At 47.5% G+C, this 22,191-nt stretch overlaps 2 protein-coding genes across 2 annotated transcripts in view; both read left to right on the forward strand.

The window, feature by feature from the left end:
• Window positions 1–11,345, forward strand: part of FBXO27 (F-box protein 27) — a 37,971-nt gene extending 26,626 nt beyond the window's left edge. Inside the window, exons 2-6 of the mRNA XM_063139875.1 lie at window positions 6,697–6,785; window positions 7,533–7,644; window positions 8,012–8,107; window positions 9,577–9,715; window positions 11,003–11,345. Coding sequence (XP_062995945.1) covers window positions 6,722–6,785; window positions 7,533–7,644; window positions 8,012–8,107; window positions 9,577–9,715; window positions 11,003–11,137 — 546 coding nt within the window. The 5' untranslated portion in view covers window positions 6,697–6,721 and the 3' untranslated portion in view covers window positions 11,138–11,345. The remainder of the gene's footprint in view (window positions 1–6,696; window positions 6,786–7,532; window positions 7,645–8,011; window positions 8,108–9,576; window positions 9,716–11,002) is intronic.
• Window positions 11,346–14,556: 3,211 nt separating this feature from the next.
• Window positions 14,557–18,303, forward strand: LOC134407830 (kelch-like protein 6). The gene is made up of 4 exons (XM_063139778.1): window positions 14,557–14,641; window positions 15,519–15,597; window positions 16,374–16,601; window positions 16,738–18,303. The coding sequence occupies exons 1-4, from the start codon at window positions 14,557–14,559 to the stop codon at window positions 18,278–18,280; spliced, it is 1,935 nt and encodes a 644-aa protein (XP_062995848.1). The 3' UTR covers window positions 18,281–18,303.
• The last annotated feature ends 3,888 nt before the right edge of the window (window positions 18,304–22,191 follow it).

The raw sequence follows: 22,191 nt of genomic DNA on the forward strand, positions 1-22,191 counted from the left end.
ACAAAATGGGTAAGGGAATTCCCTTAACCATTTTGTGGTTAAGCAGCATGGTTTAGTGTGTTGTCTGACCCAAGCCAGAGAGACACACAGCACCGCTCTAACGTTTGATTTTCAGTGTCCTGCGTTGGTAGCAGTTTTAGTTATAGGGCTGATGGCAAGGAGAAATAATAAGCCAGGCCAATGTTCCAGCAGACAAGTTTCAGAAGTTCAGGCAAATGCAGAAGGGGGTCGAGATAACAGCCACAGGGTGAAGGCACAGGCAACCAAGTCAAGATAATTGCCCTGTCCAGAAGACACCTTAAACCTGTGGTTTAAGGTGTCTTCTGAACAGGGCCCTAGAGTCAGGCAAAGGAGAAGTGGTCAAACAGAGTTATGCAGCCCAATACATACACAATCCAGTAGCAAGGTCAAGCAGGAGCCCAAGTTCATAGCTCAGGGGTTCAAGATGGCCAAGGCAGGGTGAAGACACCAGGAGAAGTTGGGGAGAGGTCGTTTCCAGCAGCTAGCAGACACTGACTGCTGGCTTTTCCTCACAAAGGCTGCTGAGCCCCACCCAGACTCAGGTGCTGCCTCTTAGAACTCTCTGGCAAAGAGGACTTGCTTTCTCCTGAGGAGACCATCTTTGCAAGCGAGCACTGTTGCTGGGTACTTATTGTTTGGTCATGAGAACTAAATGGAATTAAATGGATTTCAAAAGTAGAGCCTCCAACTCCAGGAGGTGTCTACCTGAGTTAAGTTTCAATATTAATACTGTTCTCTCTAAACCAGCAAGTGATATCAGATTACAGTCACAAGAGAGCAGACAAAGAATTGGAAGCCCAGAATCCTGGGAAGGCTGCCTGTGTGAAGCCAAATATTGTTACCTATGAACTTTTCTTTTTAAATGCCAGCACCAAACAGCAAGGTGCTAAACCAAAGTGCACCCATGACCAACATTAATGCTTTGGCTTCTCAGCAGCACAGGTGAAAATGCACCCAGTTTGCAGACAGAATGCTCACCCATGCAACGCCCTGCCTCTGCTAAGGAGGCAGTGAGAGGGTTATATGTTTGTGCATTAATAACCTTCTTTTGTTTAGAAAGCCTTGTAGACAGGCCCAAGACTAGAAAGGTGTAAGTCCTACTGATCATAGTGGGGCTTACTTCTGAGTAGACATACTTGGGATTGTGCTGCAGCTCTGTTTTTAAGGTAACACAAGATACACCCCCATGTTTACCAAAAGAACAGTTTGCTGGTTACTGCATTATTTTTGCTTGAAAAAAATGGGGGTTTAGACACCCTAAAATAAGCAGGGGCAGATGGGAATTGTTTTAGGAAGCACTCTGGAAAAGGTGCTACTGAATCCTTTTTAGCCAGGAAGGGCCTGGGGCATTGCAATTTTCTCCTGATCCTGCTGGAGCCCAGATTTGGGGGGGGGGGGGTTTGAGGAGAGAACACAGAGAGGCCTGGTTCAGACAACACGCTAAACCATGCTGCTTAACCACAAAATGGGTAAGGGAATTCCCTTAACCATTTTGTGGTTAAGCAGCATGGTTTAGTGTGTTGTCTGACCCAAGCCAGAGAGACACACAGCACCTCTCTAACATTTGATTTTCAGTGTCCTGCGTTGGTAGCAGTTTTAGTTATAGGGCTGATGGCAAGGAGAAATAATAAGCCAGGCCAATGTTCCAGCAGACAAGTTTCAGAAGTTCCAGCAAATGCAGGAGGGGTCGAGATAACAGCCACAGGGTCAAGGCACAGGCAACCAGGTCAAGATAATGGCCCTGTCCAGAAGACACCTTAAACCTGTGGTTTAAACAGGGCCCTAGAGCCAGGCAAAGCAGAAGTGGTCAAACAGAGGCACCCCAATACATACAAAATGAACCTTAGGATTGTGCTGCAGCTCTCTTTTTAAGGTGACACAAGATACACCCCCCATGTTTACCAAAAGAACAGTTTGCTGGCTGCTGCATCATTTTTTCTTGAAAAAAATGGGGGTTTAGACACCCTAAAATAATTGTTTTAGGAAGCACTCTGGAAAAGGTGCTACTGCATCCTTTTTACCAGGGCGGACCTGGGGCATTGCAATTTCCCCCTGATCCTGCTGGAGCACAGATTTGGGCAGAGTGGGTGGGTGAGCAGAGAACACGCAGAGGCCTGGTTCAGACAACACGCTAAACCATGCTGTTTGTGGTTAAGCAGCATGGTTTAGCGTGTTGTCTGAACCATGCCAGAGACACCCAGCAGCTCTCTCTCTAACATTTGATTTTAGGTGTCCTGCGTTGGTAGCAGTCTAATGGCCCTGTCCAGAAGACACCTTAAACCTGTGGTTTAAGGTGTCTTCTGAACAGGGCCCTAGAGTCAGGCAAAGGAGAAGTGGTCAAACAGAGTTATGCAGCCCAATACATACACAATCCAGTAGCAAGGTCAAGCAGGAGCCCAAGTTCATAGCTCAGGGGTTCAAGATGGCCAAGGCAGGGTGAAGAAACCAGGAGAAGTTGGGGAGAGGTCGTTTCCAGCAGCTTATTTTAGGGTTTAGACACCCTAAAATAAGCAGGGGCAGATGGGAAATAATAAGCCAGGCCAATGTTCCAGCAGACAAGTTTCAGAAGTTCCAGCAAATGCAGGAGGGGTCGAGGTAACAGCCACAGGGTCAAGGCACAGGCAACCAGGTCAAGATAATGGCCCTGTCCAGAAGACACCTTAAACCTGTGGTTTAAGGTGTCTTCTGAACAGGGCCCTAGAGCCAGGCAAAGCAGAAGTGGTCAAACAGAGGCAGCCCAATACATACAAAATGAACCTTAGGATTGTGCTGCAGCTCTGTTTTTAAGGTGACACAAGATACACCCCCCATGTTTACCAAAAGAACAGTTTGCTGGTTGCTGCATCATTTTTTCTTGAAAAAAATGGGGGTTTAGACACCCTAAAATAATTGTTTTAGGAAGCACTCTGGAAAAGGTGCTACTGCATCCTTTTTGCCAGGGCGGACCTGGGGCATTGCAATTTCCCCCTGATCCTGCTGGAGCACAGATTTGGGCAGAGTGGGTGGGTGAGCAGAGAACACGCAGAGGCCTGGTTCACACAACACGTTAAACCATGCTGTTTGTGGTTAAGCAGCATGGTTTAGCGTGTTGTCTGAACCATGCCAGAGACACCCAGCAGCTCTCTCTCTAACATTTGATTTTAGGTGTCCTGCGTTGGTAGCAGTCTAATGGCCCTGTCCAGAAGACACCTTAAACCTGTGGTTTAAGGTATCTTCTGAACAGGGCCCTAAAGTCAGGCAAAGGAGAAGTGGTCAAACAGAGTTATGCAGCCCAATACATACACAATCCAGTAGCAAGGTCAAGCAGGAGCCCAAGTTCATAGCTCAGGGGTTCAAGATGGCCAAGGCAGGGTGAAGACACCAGGAGAAGTTGGGGAGAGGTCGTTTCCAGCAGCTAGCAAACACTGACTGCTGGCTTTTCCTCACAAAGGCTGCTGAGCCCCACCCAGACTCAGGTGCTGCCTTTTAGAACTCTCTGGCAAAGAGGACTTGCTTTCTCCTGAGGAGACCATCTTTGCAAGCGAGCACTGTTGTCGGGTACTTATTGTTTGGTCATGAGAACTAAATGGAATTAAATGGATTTCAAAAGTAGAGCCTCCAACTCCAGGAGGTGTCTACCTGAGACCTGAAGTAAGTTTTAACATTAACACTGTTCTCTCTCTAAACCAGCAAGTGATATCAGATTACAGTCACAAGAGAGCAGACAAAGAATTGGAAGCCCAGAATCCTGGGAAGGCTGCCTGTGTAAAGCCAAATATTGTTACCTATGAAAATTTTCTTTTTAAATGCCAGCACCAAACAGCAAGGTGCTAAACCAAAGTGCACCCATGACCAACATTAATACTTTGGCTTCTCAGCAGCACAGGTGAAAATGCACCCAGTTTGCAGACAGAATGCTCACCCATGCAACGCCCTGCCTCTGCTAAGGAGGCAGTGAGAGGGTTATATGTTTGTGCATTAATAACCTTCTTTTGTTTAGAAAGCCTTGTAGACAGGCCCAAGACTAGAAAGGTGTAAGTCCTACTGATCATAGTGGGGCTTACTTCTAAGTAGACATACTTGGGATTGTGCTGCAGCTCTGTTTTTAAGGTAACACAAGATACACCCCCATGTTTACCAAAAGAACAGTTTGCTGGTTGCTGCATTATTTTTGCTTGAAAAAAATGGGGGTTTAGACACCCTAAAATAAGCAGGGGCAGATGGGAATTGTTTTAGGAAGCACTCTTGAAAAGGTGCTACTGAATCCTTTTTAGCCAGGAAGGTCCTGGGGCATTGCAATTTTCTCCTGATCCTGCTGGAGCCCAGATTTTATTTGGGGTGGGGGGTTGCAGAGAGAACACGCAGAGGCCTGGTTCAGACAACACACTAAACCATGCCGCTCAACCACAAAATGGTTAACCATTCTGTGGTTAAGCGGCATGGTTTAGCGTTTTGTCTGAACCAGGCCAAAGACACACAGTATGTCTCTCTTTAACATTTGATTTTAGCAGTCCTGTGTTGGTAGCAGTCTTAGTTATAGGGCTAATGGAAGGGACGAGTAATAACCCAGGCCAATGTTCCAGAAGACAAGTTTCAGAAGCTCTGGCAAATGCAGGAGGGATCCAGATAACAGGCACAGGGTCAAGACACAGGCAAGCAAGCCAAGATAATGGCCCTGTTCAGAAGACTTGTTAAACCATGGCTTTAACCACAGTGCTTAAACCTGTGGTTTAAGGTATCGTCTGAACAGCACCATAGAGTCAAGCAAAGCAGAAGTGGTCAAACAAAGTTAGGCAGCCCAATACATACACAATCCAATAGCAGGGTCAAGCAGGAGTCCAAGTTCATAGCACAGGGGTTCAAGATGGGCGAAGAAACCAGGAGAAGTTGGGGAGAGGTCCTTTCCAGCAGCTCGCACATGCTGACTGCTGGGCTTTTCCTAATAAAGGCTGCTGAGCCACACCCAGACTCAGCTGCTGCCTATTAGAGCTGTTAGGGTGGGCCAAAAGACTCCCACCAAAGACCCCCTTTCTGGGGGGAAATGTACACCAAGCACTCCATGCTCATTCCTCCCTCTTCCCCTTTCCAAGAGTCATCAGAAACGCAGTCAGCAAGTTGCCCAAGGTTGCCCTGTACTTCTCAAGAACACAAGCAAAGGCCTAATCTGCCTGGTCAGATGTGGCAACTTACGACACCCCCGCTTCTGAGGCTTGGATCCTGGGTCCAAGCTGTCTTTTACTCAGACACCCTGGCTCACTTGTGCTTGTTAGCTTTGCCTGCCCTTGCATGGGGGGCTTATCTGTTACAGTAAGTCACACGAATAAGTCATAGTTGTCAAAATATTATGTGTTGCTAGCTGTTGGAAATAGTTTTGTTTATGGAAAATGTATAACTCTGCAATCAATAAGGGATGGGAGGAGGGAGGAGCATGAGCTCATTCCGGAGGGGCCTGGAATGTTATAAAAGATGTTGGTTGTGGATGATGGGTAGAGAATCTTGCTTTTGATCCGTTGAGGGTGAGGTTCCTCCTACACGTGTAGTTAATAAAAAGATAGTCACTGCATCTGGACCTGTCTGCTTTCCTGTTCCCTTCCTTCTAGTTGGGGGAGTTTTTCCCTAACAGAGCTCTCTTGCCAGAGCCCTACTCGAGGACTTTGCTTTCTCCTGAGGAGACCATCTTTGCAAGCGAGCACTGTTGCTGGGTGCTTATTGCTTGGCCATGAGAACTAAATGGAACCTCCATGTTCACAAGCAAGTACCTCTGAATACTAGCTGCTGGAGGTGGGAGCTGTTGTTTTAGAGCGTCATCACACGCATGTTTGTCCCTCCTTACTTCCTCTTTCAAAAGAGGAAGTAAATAACAAACACATGGCCCATTCCGTGGGCTGTTTTGAGCCCGCTGCTTCTCCTGCACACAGCAGGAGATAGCGGCAACTTCCATCTTTAAAAATAAGTCAGACTTACTGGGGGTTTTTTTGGTGGCATGAAGAAGGCTAGAAAGTGCGGGAGGCGTGCAGGAGGAGGCAGATGTCATCGTGAGAGGGACCCACAAAAACCCGTGAGTGCCCAGTAACGAGCAATGGCCATTTGGTGTCCTTCGGTTTAGTATGTCCCTTGTAGATGATCCCCAAACACCTCCAATGATTTCCTATGGCCATTCGGAATGAACCAATGCGTTTCAATGGCCATTTGGAGTCCTATGGTTTAGTATGTTCCTGCAACTTTGTTTGCAAGGTTTCTTCCACACCTTCCCACATCTGATGGCAGAGGCTCATGCGTTGCTATCACTGGGCTAGTCTCCCAGGTGCCACCAGACGCTTGGTTATTCTTGCTGCAGCTGGGTGGCACTATGGTTCCTCTTATAGAACTTACACAACCCCCCCCCCTTCCTTTAAAGATTAAGAGGGTGTGTGTGTGTGTGTGTGTGTGTGTGTTCTGAGTCGCACAACCACGGGGTTGAGGAGACTAAATCCTGCCACGCAATCGCTGCTACTGCATCCCTTTGGCTTCTCAGCCATGAGAGGACCAGGGTTTGAATTTACAGGGCTGAGGTAATCCAGACTCCCATTTACTCCAAGGACCAGAGCTGGAAAGTGGATTGAGGAGTTTAATTTCCAGAGGGTGAGGATGGGGTTCAGTGGTTGAAAACAACAACACCTAGAATATTTTAGCTAAAAATGTATTTCACTTTTTTAGGCACTTGATTGTGGTGAGACCAGAAATGAGGTGGGTGAGCCTGCCACAGCCCTTTGGAAGGAACCTCATCAAGAACCCCTGTGGGAAAGGTGAGGCAGCAGGGAAGGACCGAACCGACGAGGGGAGATGGTGGGGAGCATATTTCTACACCAAGAGGTAGCAGCACTCAAAAAGCAAAAGTACAAAACCATGATCTGGAAATGCTTGGTCTCTGATCCCAGATGTGCAGCAGTGGGAATGAGGAATGGTACTCTGCATATTCTCAGAGGCATTGTATTATTCCACAACACTTTCCAGAGCCAAATTCTGCCCTGAAAAAAATCCCTTTGGTTAAAAGTTCATCCTGGGTTTGAAAGGAAAAGGGGACGAAGCCTGTATAGCTGACATCCATAAGTTGTGGCTCTCCAGGCGTTTTGGTCTACAACTCCCCACTCTGCTGGCTATTCTGTCTAGGGCGGATAGAAGTTATCGGCCAAAACATCTGGGGGGGATCTACATTATTGCTTTTAAAGAGCTTTAAAGCACTTTGAAAATGTTTTGAAACCTGTATATGCAGTGTGTCCTGGGCCCCAACAGTTGTCAAAACTGTTATAAAGCGCTTTAAAGCACTTTAAAGCAGTAGTGTAGATCTACCCCTGGAGGGCTACAAGTGGCCCACCCCTGCTGTAAAGAAAGTCTTTGCGACTGGCCTCTCTTTGAACAAACAAAAACTAAAACGCGTGTTGCTGTGAGTATCCTATTTACTAAGCTGAAATACTTGGATTTAAGTCAACTAGCACCTTGAAGCTCAAACTGCTACCTACTCGATGGCCTGACTTTCTGTGTTGGGTCCGCAGAGCAGTACCAACACTGGGACGTCCGACATGGAGGGAGCGGGTGGTGCGTGGAAGAGAACAAGGACCACGTGGAAGGTGCAGAGGCCCAGACTTGCTTCGTCTCTTCGTATGAGTGAGTCAGTTTGGAAGATTTTCCTAGATGGCTCTTTGCCACCTCCATTTCCCTGATGCTTGGGAAGCCATGGGAAATTCTGGCTTACAGCATCTTTTTGAATTGCAGCTGAACACCGGAGGTCTAACCGTAGTTTCTCTTCTCCGTAATGCCATTATTGCTTGCTGTTTAAATTCTTCGTTCCATCATGTTGTTTTGACTTTGGCATCATTCCCCAGGGCGGGAAGTTTGTTGCTGTGTACAGTACCTTGAATATTATAACTGCATAATTCTTTAGTTGGCATGAAGACACTTTCGGTCCACTGCAGCCAGCACGCTATAGCATAGTACAGTAGCTCTAACGTGTTTTTTCCCCTCCCTCCACAAGGTGGTGTGTAAAATCTCAGCTGGTAGATTTGCTGAAGGAAGGCTTGTGGGAGAAGCTCCTGGACACCTGCCAACCCGAAATTTTGATCTCCGACTGGTGAGGACTAGTGTCAATCTACATAATGGCTCTCCCACACTAGAGGCCTTCAAGAGGCAGCTGGACAACCATCTGTCAGGGATGCTTTAAGGTGGATTCCTGCATTGTGAAACAAGGATGCTGCTATGGGGAGACATGATAGCACTCTTCAAGTCCTTGAAAGGTTGTCACACAGAGGACAGCCAGGATCTCTTCTCGATCCTCCCAGAGTGCAGGACATGAAATAATGGGCTCAAGTTACAGGAAGCCAGATTCCGGCTGGTCATCAGGAAAAACTTCCTGACGGTTAGAGCAGTACAACAATGGAACCAGTTCCCTAGGGAGGTTGTGGGCTCTCCCACACTAGAGGCCTTCAAGAGGCAGCTGGACAACCACCTGTCAGGGATGCTTTAGGGTGGATTCCTGCATTGAGCAAGGGGTTGGACTCGATGGCCTTGTAGGCCCCTTCCAACTCTGCTATTCTATGATTCTATGAAATATTTGGGGCTAGGACCTTTGTGGATTTAACAGCAAGGTGGAGAAATCTCACACCAAGGTGCGTTCGCCCTTGCCTTCAAAGAGTAGCCAGTATGCTGCTGCCAGGCCCTCTACAGCTCTTAGCACCCTGCAGGTGTTCCAGGTTCAGTAGCATTAGGTGCTCCAGTGCCTTCGGGACAGTGCTAGCTGTGGAGGAAGCTGGGGTCCACCCAACTGTCCTGCAAGGTGGGCTCCTGGACCAAACGTCTAGATCAGTCGTTCCCAAAGTGGGTGGTACTGCCCTCTTGGAGGTCGGTGGGATTGCATAGGGGGGCGCTAAGAGGCAAAGGGGAGGCAGGGGGGCGCTCCAGGTGGTCTTTTCCAAGAAGCGCCTCTCCAGAAGGTCTTAAAATCCAGGGACATTTTTATGGGAGAAGGTAGTTTGGTCCCAAGCTATATAAGGGAAGAATCCACTCATGTATTAATACCGTTTAAGAAGAGTCCTTTTAACGGTGAATTGAAATGTTTCAAAAGCACCAGAATGCTAATGAAGTGACATACCCTGCTTGGTGTGCCCCGTCATGCCGGCTGCAAAATAGAAGCATTCGCTCTCTTTTCCCTCCCTCCCTCAGCAAGCCTGCGGCGGGTGCTTCGGATTTTGAATAAATATTCAATTAATTGTTACTGTTTTGAATTTTATTGTTATTATCTTCCTTCGTGGGTCGTTGAAAACCGCTATTCTGAATAATGATTTTTATAGAGTAGGGTAGGGGGCACTGGACATGAGTTTGTGGAACCAAGGGGGCGGTGACCTTAAAAAGTTTGGGAACCACTGGTCTAGATTCCCAGGCAGCCGCCTCCTGAGCCCTGTCCATGACCAGGAAGAGCCAGCCCTTTGAAGAGTAAAACCACACTCACACACTTTAAGGACAAAAGCAGGTTTATTTACACACACTAAAATCCTTGAGTTTGCTGCCTCAGCTGCACCCCAACATCCCCTCCTTCCTCCGCAGGTGGGGCTCCCGGAAAGACAGTGGCTGTGCCTACAAAATCCATGTCTCCCTCTTGGCACAGGACCAACGTACAGTGCTTGCTGAGTTCAAGGCCAGCCCGGCTCCCATCCCACAGTGGAATGACGGCAAGTATCAAAAGGTACTACTTTCCACAGCAGCTCCCAAAGCCTATTTTACTCTTGTTGACTGTTGAGATTCAATGTGCTTGGTAGGTTTTTAATTCTTTTATCTCAATTAATAATAATAACAATAAATAATAATAAAAATTACGGTCAATAGACAGAGAGAAGTACAGTTATACTGGTATAGCCTTCAAAAGATGGGAGTGGGAAGAAGTACGTGTGTGCGTGTGCACGTGTGTGCGCATGCATGCACACATATAACATACATCCATGATTTATGCAAATAATTCGAAGCAATGTTTGTGCAACTATAAAATTAAATAGAATGAAATAAAATACATATAAATTGTAATAATCCAAAACTAGGCTTGGTGTGTGTGTGCATTTTATTTATTTATTTATTTATTTATTTATTACATTTCTATACTGCCCAATAGCCGGAGCTCTCTGGGTGGTTCACAAAAATTAAAAACATTCAAAGTATAAAACAACAGTATAAAACCATAGTACAAAATACAATATAAAAGCTCAGCCAGATAAAATCAGCAGCGATGCAAAATTACAAATTTAAAACACCAAGTTAAAATTTATTTATAGACTGTTAAAATGCTGGAAGAATAAAAAGGTCTTCACCTGGCATCTAAAAGCATATAATGTAAGTGCCAAGCGAACCTCCTTAGGGAGCTCATTCCACAGCCAGGGTGCCACAGCAGAGAAGGCCCTCCTCCTGGTAGCCACCTGCCTCACTTCCTTTGGCAGGGGCTCCCGGAGAAGGACCCCTGAGGATGACCTTAGGGTCCAGGCAGGTACATATGGGAGGAGGCGTTCCTTCAGATAGCCTGGCCCCAAGCCATTTAGGGCTTTAAATGTTAATACCAGCACTTTGAATCGGGCCCGGACCTGGACTGGGAGAGTAGATTAAGTACCCTGGTTTTGTGGAACAGTAAACAACTAAGCCAGGCAAGATTATTTTAAAGTTACTTTACTAAATTATTATAGTTATAATTTGGGGAAGGAGCAAACGCCCCTTAAAACTGACTCATTCTGAATGCTTTCTCTGTTCTTTCCCAATCTCACTGCTCTCTCCATCTTGTGATTGTTTTAGAAGAATTAGGGTGCAATCCTATGCATGTTCAGACAGGAGAAAACTCCTGCAACTCCCAGCATTCCCAGCGTTGCTGGCTGGGGAATGCTGGGAGTTGCAAAACTTTTTTTTCTCTATCTAAACATGCATAGGATTGCACCCTTCGGCAAGTCCAAACTGTGGTTCAGTCTGTCCTCAATATTTCTCTTTGCCTCTGCAGATCACTCACAGTTTCAAACGTTATGGCCCTGGAGTTCGCTATGTACGTTTCAGGCATGAAGGACGAGACGAGCCGTACTGGATAGGGCATTACGGAGCTCGGATCACGAACTCCACAGTCCTGGTAAAACTCTAATAGGCCCCTCTGCAATCTCCGCAGTTCTCAGCACTGCCAGCTCCCAGGGATAAGCTGCTCCAGATGAGGAACGTCGATGCTGTCTTGGACCTAATATTGACAAAGTGAGAAGAAGATGCCATTTGTGACTCTGAGGTGTGAGGGGGGAAATACTGGCAACTTTCTAAACACTCCTGCTTTGCTAAAAAATAAAGAAACGTCAAATTTCTTTACCATCAATTCCATTACTTAAAGTGGGAAAACTAGGGTCATAGAAGTCATGGAACAAAGTTGTTCCCAAATATCCTTGCTCAGACATGCATGCAAACTCACATGTATAAAGATGTATCTGCAATGAATCTGGTTAATACCAAAATCTTTGCTGTGGGACGTATATGGTTGATTATGCACTGTACTCTGACAAAACACAGACCTGAGCTTGGCAAACACTAACAGTTAAAACACAGAAGTTTCCCCCCCCACACACACACACACACAGAACATGAGAACATTAATTATCTATGGTATGTATACACTGAGAAAAATGCAGCAACTTAAAACTGATCGTAAGATACAGCTACCTAGATTTCAGTTAAATATAAGGACAAAGTTCCTGTTGGTAAGTTCTGTAGAACAGTCTACCTATGGAGGTTGTGGGTTCTCCATCTCTGGAGGTTTTTAGGAAGGGGCTGGTCAGCCACCTCTCATGGATAGTTGAATTGGTTTTCCTGCACACTGCAGAGGGTTGGACTAGATGACCCTTGTGCGCCCTTCCAACTCCACAATTCTATGATTCTATAATACTTACAAAATGTTTCACTTAGGCCATTTTTGTTGTAAAGCATAGCTGAGAACTGTTCTATGGAGCTGCTCCTAACATGATGTTGGAGGAAACAATGCAGAAAACCCAGAAAATGGTTTAGAATTGGACACATGGGACAAGGTTAAGTACATTTGTGAAAGGGGACTGATTTATCATGGGATTTTGGCATCAGGAACATCTTTCAACGAGTCAGCAAATGCTGAAAAGGGCTACTGCGGAGCAGCAGGGCACCATGACAGAGTGGGAAATACAAACAAGGGTTCTGCGTAATACAAGGCACAGAGAAAGCACCCTTTGCCTTGCAGGCCCTATAGCCAAACCGCTCAATTGTGTCACTAAACAACGCATCCAGTTTTGTGTTTTATGTAGAATAGCACTGTGGGTTACAGTAGATTCTGAAATGAAAGCCTGGATAACAAAACAAAAACTCAGATTTGCTTAGCACGTGCATCTCTATTCACGTTTGCAAACTACTTCTTGGTGCTTAGGGAATAAAACCTTCTGGAACATCGCAGGAACCTTTTCCCCATTCTAACCTATCATGCCAGAGGATGACCTATTACCACTCCAGGAGAAAGGTAGTCTGTGTAGTTGAAAATCATAGAACAGTAGAGTTGGAAGCAGCCTATAAGGCCATCGTCCAACCCCCTGCTCAATGCAGGGATCCACCTTAAAGCATCCCCGTCAGATGGCTGTCCAGCTACATCTTAAATGCCTCTAGTGTGGGAGAGCCCACCACCTCCCTAGGTCATGGGTTCCATTGTCGTACCGCTCTAACAGTCAGGAAGTTTTTCCTGATGTCCAGCTGGAATCTGGCTTCCTTTAACTTGAGCCCGTTATTCCATGTCCTGCACTCTGGGATGATAGAGAAGTGATCCAGCCCTCGGTTCAAGTACTTGAAGAGTTCTTTCATGTCTCCCCTCAGTCTTCTCTTCTCCAGGCTAAACATGCAAGGTACTCAGGAGAGAGCAGCAGAAACAAGCTCTTCCAGAAACTGAGTTTTATTAAGAAGGTAAATAAGATGTCTGACAGAATATCAACAGATAAAGCTTTTCACATATTTGTTTTGATACCAAAAAAATTAACCTGTTGAATTTCTGTCTGTCACATAGCTGATAAAGGCACAAGTCTCTGCTCTCCCCCAAAGCCAACCTTAAACTATGCAAACAACTCATCTTTCATGAGACATATGCCAATTATGTTACTAAAACCTTCCATCAATTGATCTCAGGCTGGCAATACTACTTTCAATGCAAGACCAGGGGGCTGCCTATATGTCCTGGAAGCCCCGAGACGGTGCTGCTGTGGTGCTGCGTCAATTACACGAAACAGCAGCCACCTCAAAGCCATCACGGGGCTTTTCCACCGAAGCTCCGCATTTCAAAAGTCAGGGAATGAAACAAACAAACTTCAAAGTGATCTTGATAGGCTGGAGTGCTGGGCTGAAAACGACAGAATGAAATTTAATAGGGATAAATGCCAAGTTCTACATTTAGGAAATAGAAACCAAATGCACAGTTACAAGATGGGGGATACTTGGCTCAGCAATACTACAAACGAGAAGGATCTTGGAATGGTTGTAGATCACAAGCTGAATATGAGCCGACAGTGCGATAGGGCTGCAAGAAAGGCAAATGCTATTTAGGGCTGCATCAATAGAAGTATAGCTTCCAAATCACGTGTGGTACTGGTTCCTCTCTATTCGGCCCTGGTTAGGCCTCATCTAGTTCTGGGCATCCAGTTCTGGGCTCCACAATTCAAGAACCATGTACAATGATGGTGCTATATAAATAAAAAAATAAGAAGAAGAAGGACGCAGACAAGTTGAGCGTGTTCAGAGGAAGGTAACCAGGATGATCAGGGGTCTGGAAACAAAGCCCTATGAAGAGAGACTGAAAGAACTGGGCATGTTTAGCCTGGAGAAGAGAAGATGGAGGGGAGACTTGATAACACTCTTCAAATACTTAAAAGGTTGTCACCCAGAGGAGGGCCAGGATCTCTTCTCGATCCTCCCAGAGTGCAGGACACGGAATAACGGGCTCAAGTTAAAGGATGCCAGATTCCAGCTGGACATCAGGAAAAACTTCCTGACTGTTAGAGCAGTACAACAATGGAACCAGTGACCTAGGGAGCTTGTGGGCTCTCCCACCCTAGAGGCCTTCAAGAGGCAGCTGGACAACCATCTGTCAGGGATGCTTTAGGGTGGATTCCTGCACTGAACAGGGGGTTGGACTCGATGGCCTTGTAGGCCCCTCCCAACTCTGCTATTCTATGATTCTATGAATTACCCCCACTTTTTAGGGTGGAGCGAGGTGAACACAGCTCCCTAACAACTTTGGCCTTCTCAGGCTTGGAGACCAGAAGACAACTGAAGCCAAACCAATCCACTGAATTCCAAATACTCTGTGAATGGGAGGAAGCCCAAAGTGTCATGGCAACCATTGTGGTGGTGGCGGCTGCTCTGGAGACACTGGTGCCTTTGCTGCAACTGACTTTTAGAGGTACCTTGAGGGGACAGGTGGGTGGCTCGTAGTGCCCTTTGGGTTGGCTGAAAGCAAGCCAGGTGGCCTAGAGAGAGTGATAGCCCTTGGGACTTGATGCTCCAGGCAGTGGTGCCATGGATCCACCAGGCATTGCAGAGCTCAGTGGGAAGGACGACGAGCCAGAGATGTCCGTGTCCCTGAAATCTTGTTTCAGTCAGGGTGAGTTTGCCGCTGATCTTGGCTTTAGGAAATGGCCCATTAAAGCAACAATGTCCACGGGCTCTCTTCGGGGACACCCTGGGTTTCCCCCACTGTGATACTGCTGCTGTCAGGAAATATGGAGCTTGAACCAGCACCTTGATGGTCTGTGCCCAGAATAGAATCTTAGAATCATAGAATCATAGAACAGCAGAGTTGGAAGGGGCCTACAAGGCCATCGAGTCCAACCCCCTGCTCAATGCAGGAATCCACCCTAAAGCATCCCTGACAGATGGTTGTCCAGCTGCCTCTTGAAGGCCTCCAGTGTGGGAGAGCCCACCACCTCCCTAGGTCACTGATTCCATTGTCGTAGTGCTCTAACAGTCAGGAAGTTTTTCCTGATGTCCAGCTGGAATCTGGCTTCCTGTAACTTTATTCCTTGTCCTCTTCTGGTGCAGAAGGGCATAAAGCTCTGCAGATTGGCCCTTGAGATTGGCAGGCAGTATTGAACCCTCCAGATTGACCAGGCCAGGTAGAAATCCTGAGAACCTGGCCTTCTGCCTTCGCCTTGCGGTTGATCCTCTGCCCTGCTGCGTTTGGGGCTCCTGCAGCTTCACACCCTCCAGGCTTGGGATGAGACCAAGATGTCTGGCACTTCTGTTTTTTCCTGATCTGCCCCGAATTATGCTGAGTGACCACCTCCTCTCTCTTAGTGGTGATTTAGCAGAGGGCACCTTGGAGCCATACTTGATGCTGGACGAAGCCTGAATTCTCTTGGAATAAGGGCTTTCTAGCAATTGGTCTTCTGGAAATGTATATAAACCTACCTCTATACAGAACAGCCCTTGCCCTGATATGACCACTTAGAATGACCTAGAAGGCATCCATTTTTTTTCAGGTTTGAAACAGCTGCATTGCTCCGAGGAACTTTGCAATGCTACCTTGATAGCCGGTGGAAAGAGGTTTCCATGCAACAGGTGGGTCCCTGTTCATAGAATCATAAAATCATAGAATAGCAGAGTTGGAAGGGGCCCACAAGGCCATCGAGTCCAACCCCCTGCTCAATGCAGGAATCCACCCTAAAGCATCCCTGACAGATGGTTGTCCAGCTGCCTCTTGAAGGCCTCTAGTGTGGGAGAGCCCACAATCTCCCTAGGCAACTGATTCCACCGTCGCACTGCTCTAACAGTCAGGAAGTTTTTCCTGATGTCCAGCCGGAATCTGGATTCCTTTAACTTGAGCCCGTTATTCCGTGTCCTGCACTCTGGGAGGATCGAGAAGAGATCCTGGCCCTCCTCTGTGTGACAACCTTTTAAGTATTTGAAGAGTGCTATCAAGTCTCCCAAGCCAGGCAGGGTATTAATTTACTTGTTATTTTTAAATGCCACCTTTTCCTCCAAGGTTACTTCATCCAAGGTGGATGAAATTCTCCTCTCGTTTATCCTCATGACAACACAGTGAAGTAGGTTAGGCAGAGATGTCAGCGATCAGCCCAAAGTCACCCAGTGAGCATCATGGCTGAGTGGAGACTTGAACCCAGGTCTCCCCAGTCCAACACTCTAATCACTACACCACACTAGCTTCCACTTTTAGCAAAGGGAGCCAAATAAATCCTTCCTTGTTAGAAAGGGCAGTGCCTCCATGACAGTGTAGGCCATGCCTGGGCCGATGGTTCCTCCCGTTTTGCAGGTGTGGGAACGGAGGCTGGAGAAGATTGGTTGCCCCGCTCTGATGTCCCCCATTCTTCTCACAGGGCACTGCTAGCCTCCATCAGCCCTTACTTCCAGGCCGTGTTCACGAGTGGCTTCAAGGAGTCCATAGATGGGGAAGTCCTCCTGAAAGACATGGATCCCTCCATTCTCCAGAACCTGCTGACCTACCTCTACTCGGGGGAGCTGTCCCTCAGTTCAGAGACGGCTGAAGATCTCTTCACAGCAGCCAGCCGGCTCCAGCTCATGCCGGCACTGGCACTCATCAGCAGGTAGTTCAAGGCTCCTCTGGCTCCTCTGAGGTTCTCCCCAGCTTCCGCAAAAAGGGCCAGGACAATCATGGCTTCGCCGTCAAGTTCCACCCACAATCCTTCCAGTGACGTTCTTTCTTTCCATTGCCCCTGGCAGATATCTCACAGAGAAGATCTCCATGGAAAATTGCCTTCGCCTCTACATGCTGGCTCGTGATCACAACAACTCCACCCTGATGCGCGGCACATTACGTTACCTGGGCCTCCACTTCGAACCCCTCCTGGAACACAAAGATTTCCCACACCTCGACCTCAGTGCTTTTGTCGGCATCATCTCCTCTGACCATCTAGCCGTGACCTCCGAACTGGATGTCTTCCTGGCCGTGCAGCGTTGGGTGACAGCCGCCCCCGCCGAACGCCTTGCAGTGCTCAAGGCGCTGCTACAACACATCCGCTTCCCGCTCCTGACCCATAAGGAAATTGCCAAAGTCCAGGCTGATGTAGTGACACTTGACCAGCAAGTCGAGTTGCAATGGGAAGACCTCGATGGGGCTGGGAGGCTGCAAGCGAGTGGGGGACTGCGGCAGGGCATGTATCAGGAAAGGATCATATGCATCAAAGTGCCCCGCTTGAGGGACATCCTCTCCGTCAGCGAAGACATGGATTGCTATATGGAGTGCCTGAACCCAGCTTCGGGATCGAGGACAAAGCTGCCGCCTTTAGAACTGGTGGCGCTCCCTGGCTGTTCGGTCCTAGAACACAGGCTGTACATCTCGGGAGGAAAACACCCGGATGGCTCCTACTCCTGCGCGCTGCACGAGTACAACTCTCTCGCCGACTGCTGGATCCAGCTCCCCGCCATGTCAACACCCCGGTCTGTGCACATGTTCTTAACCTGTAAGCGGAAGCTGTTTGCCCTGAGTGGCTGGAATGATGCCGGCCCCCTGGCCTCCGCAGAGAGCTTTGACGTGGCCCAGCAGGCGTGGGCACCCATCGCCAGCCTGCCCATGATTCTGCGGTTCTCCGCCTCTGCCCCATACAAGAACAAGCTCTATCTAATAGGAGGGGACGCTGACTCCGAGGAGGTGGTCTACCAGGGCATCCTTGTCTATGACATCCACTTGGATACCTGGACACAGGTGCCTCTGGAGTTCAGTCTTCACGGTGCAGCTGCTGTCGCCATGGAGACTGGGATCTGTGTCATCGGGGGATTCTTTTCCAAAAAGATCACCCACCCATACCCAAACAGGCGGTTTAGCCAGCTTCTGCCTTGCACCGCTAAATGTTTTTTCATGCATGAGGCCGGCATTGTGAGCAAGGAGGTCACGATCCCGCCGCTGCCCCTGCCTCTCGCCTTTGCCGGCGCCACTTGCTTTCAGGGGAAAGTTTACGTGATGGGAGGTGTCTGTACCTCCAGGACGCATGACTCGATTTACCACTGGGAGCCTGGGGAAGCTGCCTGGACTCAGTACCCAGAGAACCTCACGGGTCAGGGGACCATTGTGCGGAGGGTGCTCAAGTGCGTGACCCTGAAGGTGGCCAGGCAGAAACTGAGGGCCCTGGTTCAGGAGGCTTCCACAAGCCGCGTGGCTGTTGGACTACTGAACGCCGAGGTCCCATTCAAAGCGAGCAGGAAGGATTGCCACACCAGTCCCTCAGCTCTGGCTCCCTTGCCATCGCTGGGTGCTGGAACGCTATAAGAGCGGAAGAAATGCCTCATAGGGAAGAGATATTTTCATCTGTACTCCTCTAGTATTCAGCCCATTAAAAGCTTATGATGTCTCTCCCTCTCAGTCAGCTCCATTCTCACTTCCTGAAGTAGGATGGCCCATAAACATGATTCCTGGACAACGCGTGAACCCTAAGTTCAAGGCACACGTCTAATAAACCATCCCCTAAGATGTGAGGGGTTTTGGACAGCCTGTACAGAAAGCACGTTCCCTGTGGAGGAGAGACTGCTGGAAACGTGCAATACATTTGGGGAGGTTCTGGCATTATATGATCCCATATAACTGAAGTTTCCGGATTGTTTTCAAAAGCAGCCCCACATATAATGCATTGCAAAAATGCAAACAGGAGGTTACCGTTGCAGGGCCATCATTTGTTGCTCACCCACCCCAGATGTATTTGTTGAAAAGCACAGGGATCACACTTGCCCCGAAGGTCTGGGGCCCGAGCTACACCAAGCAGGATATAACACTTTTAAAACGTTATGAAAACAGTATATGCAATGTGTCCTGGGCCTGAACAGTTGTCATAACCATTATAAACCATTATAAGCAGTAGTGTAGATCCTGCCTGGGAAAGGTGTGAGGAAAGTGTGGGCCCTCCATTTCACACCACTCGTGCTATGTCTTGATGCTGCAGGAGCCAGCTGCCTGCTTTTCATTGCCTCTTGCCTCTTTTATTTATTTATTTATTTATTTATTTATTTATTTATTTATTTATTTATTTATCCATTGCATTTTTATACCACCCAATAGCCAAAGCTCTCTGGGCAGTTTACAAAAATGTATCCCCATGCCTCGGTCACAGCATTAGCTGATTCCAGCTTTGATTGACTTGTGCATTTTAGCTGAACCCTAGCAAAGGCTGAGTTGCTGGTCATGACGACCTCACCAAGAAGCTGGGGGTCTTGCTGGACAGCCTGGTTTGTTTTAGCAGGCGAGTTCTTCTTGCAGTGCAGATTTTTCTCCTTTTTAACAGAAACGAAGAAAGCACTTGAACACAGATAGGTGAAGAAAAGAGATAGTGGTGAGAACGCAATTTAAGTGTGTGTGTGTGTGTGTGTGTGTGTGTGTGAGAGAGAGAGAGAGAGAGAGAGAGAGAGAGAGAGAGAGAGAGAGAGAGAGAATGAGAATTTATTTATTTATTTATTTATTTATTTATTACATTTTTATACCGCCCAATAGCCGAAGCTCTCTGGGCGGTTCACAAAATGAACAAAAGGGTTATCTTTTATAGATAAAGCAAACAGGAAGGGCTTATTTAAACTAGACAAAGTGGAGTGGAGTTATGCTCCCTTCTTTTGCCACTAGATGTCACAAGAGACCGATGGACATGAAAGCTGAACTCCCAAATGAAGTCTTTCCACACCCAAAGCATAGTAAAGTTACGGAATTCATTGCCGCAGGGAGGTTGTGATGGCAATTTGCTTAAGTGGCTTTTAAGGGGATTAGACAGATTCATGGAGGAGCAGTCCACAAATGAGCCACAGCAGCTAGGAATAGCGCCTCCATGTTCAGAAACAACAAAGAAGCCTGTGGCACCTGAAAGACTAACACATTTATTGGGGTATATATGCTTTGTAAGCTAGAGCCCACTTCGTCAGGTGCATGGAGTGACTCCCTGGATGTATCTGTATGCATATATGTGATGACTAGAGAGAGAAGCTATATGTGCTCCTGCTCATTAAGATCAAACAGTGGAAAGCCATAGAATCATAGAATAGCAGAGTTGGAAGGGGCCTACAAGGCCATCTAGTCCAACCCCCTGCTCAATGCAGGAATCCACCTTAAAGCATCCCCGACAGATGGTTGTCCAGCTGCCTCTTGAAGGCCTCTTGTGTGGGAGAGGCCACAACCTCCCTAGGTAACTGATTCCATTGTCGCACTGCTCTAACAGTCAGGAAGTTTTTCCTGATGTCCAGCCGAAATCTGGCTTCCTGTCACTTGAACACATGACTCCGTGTCCTGCACAGGATTGAGAAGAGATCCTGGCCCTCCTCTGTGTGTGTGAACCTTTTAAGTATTTGAAGAGTGCTATCATGTCTCCCCTCAATCTTCTCTTCTCCAGGCTAAACATGCCCAGTTCTCTCAGTCTCCCCTCACAGGGCTTTGTTTCCAGACCCCTGATCATCCGGGTTGCCCTCCTGATTGCCGTATATCCCATTGATTGTACAGATGGCTGGGACAAGGGGCAGGTTTTTGTCAGTGGCTGCACCAGTATTGGGGAACAATCCTTTGCCATGAGGTTGCCTCCTCCCTGACTGCTTTCCATCAACGGCTAAGATTCTTTTGCATTGACAGGCTTTTAATTTGCCACGTTGAAGTGTTTTTATAGAAGACACCATTTTATCTGCTATGCCTGCAGCTATATTTTTTATTATTATTATTACTGTATTTTACTATTTTGATTTTAATTATTCTAAGTTGATTTGAGTAATACATATGCATTAGAAAGGTGGAGTAATAATTCATATTATAATAAACAAACATACAATGGTGGATATATATCTATTCACACTAATGGGAAAGAAAAGGCTATTTAAGAAAAAAAGTGAGTTCAAAAGTTATGAACTGAAGGGAGAATTCTTTTAGTTTAGTTTTAAACTTCAGGAAGCAGGAAGGGCTTCGGTAGCAGCTGATGAGTCTGATATTGTGGGGAAATGTATAAATCTTGAGGTTAATTAAGCAGAACAGACCGGTGTAATGACTCTAGCGCACCTCGAGGCCAAGCACACAGAGCAAAGAATCCTTCCACAATACCTCACGCTGGTGATCACTCAGTGGAAAGTACTTTGCACATGCTCCAAAAAACTCTAAGGCCGTAGCTAGACCTAAGGTTTATCCCAGGATCATCCCGGGTTCGTCCCTGCCCGAGCGCTGGATGCCCCGTGTGGCACTTAGATGAACAGGTTTGACCCCAGGACAATCCTGGGATAAACCTTAGGTCTAGCTACGGCCTAAGATTACCTCTCACATTCCTGGCCTTAGCTTTAGGCCTGTCTCAGGATGCAGATTCCAAGCTAAGCAAAGTCATCACATGCAGGAAAGTGGTTGTTTTGGGATTGGGATAAATTTGCATGTTGCAAGGATGTAAGTCTGGGGTACGGTAGCATTCAGAAAAGTTATGTTTTGGAAGTAGCAGTGAAAGAAATCTTGCGGGGGACAGGGTGGGGGTATACAGTGGCAAAGCCAAAGGTTGGAGGGGGGGAGGAACTGGACTTTGCAGCTTTGAATCTGTGCAAATAATTCTCAGCGGGGGGGTTCAAAAATCCTCAACAACTGTTTATGATTGAGGTGGGTTGAGTGATATAATGTAGAGATGGGAAAGAAGGGTTTAGGATGGGTTTAGAAGAGTTCAGTTACCTAGGGAGGTTGTGGGCTCTCCCACACTACAGGCCTTCAAGAGGCAGCTGGACAAGCATCTGTCAGGGATGCTTTAGGGTGGATTCCTGCATTGAGCAGGGGGTTGGACTAGATGGCCTTGTAGGACCCTTCCAACTCTGCTATTCTGTGATTCTATGATTCTGTGGGAATGCAAAAGGTAGTCAGCAGGTGGAGCGCAGGGGTCAGATCCACACTGAACCATGCTGTGGCTAAGAGAGGTAAATGTGGATTGGAAGAAACGGAACAGCTCACTGGAACTGCAAAATGAAATTGCATGGGGGGGGCATTTCACAGCTTTCAGCATGGGGAGCTTAGTATGGGGGTACCGAGGGGCGAGAGTCAGGGAGAAAAGGGAGGTGTAGCAAGGAGGGGCTGTATGGGTGGGGCGGGGGTTGTGGGTGGGGTCTAAGAGCTGAAGGTAGGGCTGAATGTGTGTATTGGGGGGGTCAATTGGTTGGCTCAACGGGGGGGGGCTGAAGACAGGCGAGCCCAGTGAGGGG

Source organism: Elgaria multicarinata, chromosome 13, assembly GCF_023053635.1.
Source record: "Elgaria multicarinata webbii isolate HBS135686 ecotype San Diego chromosome 13, rElgMul1.1.pri, whole genome shotgun sequence".
Classification (NCBI taxonomy): Eukaryota; Metazoa; Chordata; class Lepidosauria; order Squamata; family Anguidae; genus Elgaria; species Elgaria multicarinata.

Excerpts from the sequence above, each read along its gene's own strand:
- LOC134407830 (XM_063139778.1), top strand. The coding sequence starts at position 14,557 with ATGGATCCACCAGGCATTGCAGAGCTCAGTGGGAAGGACGACGAGCCA. Across the intron at positions 15,598-16,373 it reads AAGAGGTTTCCATGCAACAG|GGCACTGCTAGCCTCCATCA; the intron begins GTGGGTCCCTGT and ends TTCTTCTCACAG. Across the intron at positions 16,602-16,737 it reads GCACTGGCACTCATCAGCAG|ATATCTCACAGAGAAGATCT; the intron begins GTAGTTCAAGGC and ends TGCCCCTGGCAG.